Source organism: Nothoprocta perdicaria, unplaced genomic scaffold (genome assembly GCF_003342845.1).
Source record: "Nothoprocta perdicaria isolate Ctin4 unplaced genomic scaffold, notPer1 scaffold_9, whole genome shotgun sequence".
NCBI classification, from domain to species: Eukaryota; Metazoa; Chordata; class Aves; order Tinamiformes; family Tinamidae; genus Nothoprocta; species Nothoprocta perdicaria.
In genome coordinates, this window is record NW_020456198.1 from 5,943,605 (window position 1) to 5,944,932 (window position 1,328).

The window sequence follows — 1,328 nt, forward strand, 5'->3', positions numbered from 1 at the left end:
CCCGAACCCCACCAGCCCCAACCCCCTGCATGATCCTGAACCCACAGGTGACCCCAAACCCTGCACAGCGCCAACCCTCTGCACAGCCCTGACCCCCCGATAGCTCCCACCCCCTCAATGGTCCCCCACCCCCTGCATGGCCCCGGTCCCCGCCGCGGCGCGCTCGGGCATCGGGGCCGCTCACGCCGGCAGCTGCGCTGCAGGGCATTGCCGTAGTAGCCGGGCTGGCACTCGGCGCAGCGGGGGCCGGCCGTGTGGTACAGGCAGCGCAGGCAGTGCCCCGTGCGGGGGTCGCAGGCGCCCGGGTCGCTGCTGTCGATGTTGTTGTTGCACTGGCACGGCCGGCACGCGCCCCCCTCCATCTCCGGCGCCCCGAAGTACCCGGGGGAGCAGCGGTCGCAGCGCGGCCCTGCGGGCAGCAGCAGCACCCATGGGTGCTGGGCTCACGCGGCACCCCCCGGAGCACGGCCAGTGCAGGCGCCCCGGCGCGGCGCCCCTCACCGTCGTATCCGGGCGCGCAGAGGCACACGATGTGGCCGGTGTCGCGGTCGGCGTGGCAGGCGCTGCCGTGGTAGAGCCGCGTGCCGGGGAAGCCGGGGCAGGGGCAGGGCCGGCACTGCTGCCCCGAGCCCAGCACCGGGTCCCCGTAGTAGCCGTCCTGGCACCTGCGCGGAGCAGGGGTGAGCGTCCCACCGCCCGTCCCGTGGGACCCCCCGGCGCGGGGCCGCGTCCCGCCGCCCGTCCCGCTCACCGCTCGCAGTGGCGCCCGTCCGTGTGGTCGCGGCAGCGCAGGCAGCTGCCCGTGCGCGGCTCGCACTCCTCGGCGTGCCCGTTGCACTGGCAGGGCCGGCACGCCGGGAAGCCCCAGTGGCCGGGCTGGCAGCGGTCGCACTGGCGGCCCACGGCGCCGGGCTGGCAGCGGCACTGCCCGCTGGCCGCGTCGCACGTCGCCGACACCGAGCCCTCCGGCGAGCAGGCGCAGGCTGCGGGGGACACTGGGTCAGCACTTGGCCGGGACATGTGGCATGGCCAACCCAGCCGCTGCGGGGCAGGGGGACACGGGGGCGCTGAGGGGACGTGGGTGGCCAAGGAGGTGGACGGGCAGGCACAGCAGAGGCTGCCAGCCCGAGCGGCGCCCGTGCAGGACAGGGGGACTCCCCCGGGAGGGACAGACGGACAGATGGGTGGGGGAGCTGGATGCAGAGCATGTCCGTCCCCAGGCTGCAGGGTGGCAAGTGGACGGATGGATGATGGTTGGATGGATGGATGGATGGATGGATGGATGGATGGATGGATGGATGGATAGATGGATGGATGGATGGATAGAT

At 73.9% G+C, this 1,328-nt stretch overlaps 1 protein-coding gene across 1 annotated transcript in view; it reads right to left on the reverse strand.

Annotated features, from left to right (window-relative positions):
- The window catches only part of LOC112958698 (laminin subunit beta-2-like), a 16,010-nt gene that overhangs the window by 5,949 nt on the left and 8,733 nt on the right, over positions 1-1,328 (reverse strand). Inside the window, exons 19-21 of the mRNA XM_026052617.1 lie at positions 752-1,067; positions 502-665; positions 185-409 (exon numbers count right to left, since the gene is read on the reverse strand). Coding sequence (XP_025908402.1) covers positions 185-409; positions 502-665; positions 752-1,067 — 705 coding nt within the window. The remainder of the gene's footprint in view (positions 1-184; positions 410-501; positions 666-751; positions 1,068-1,328) is intronic.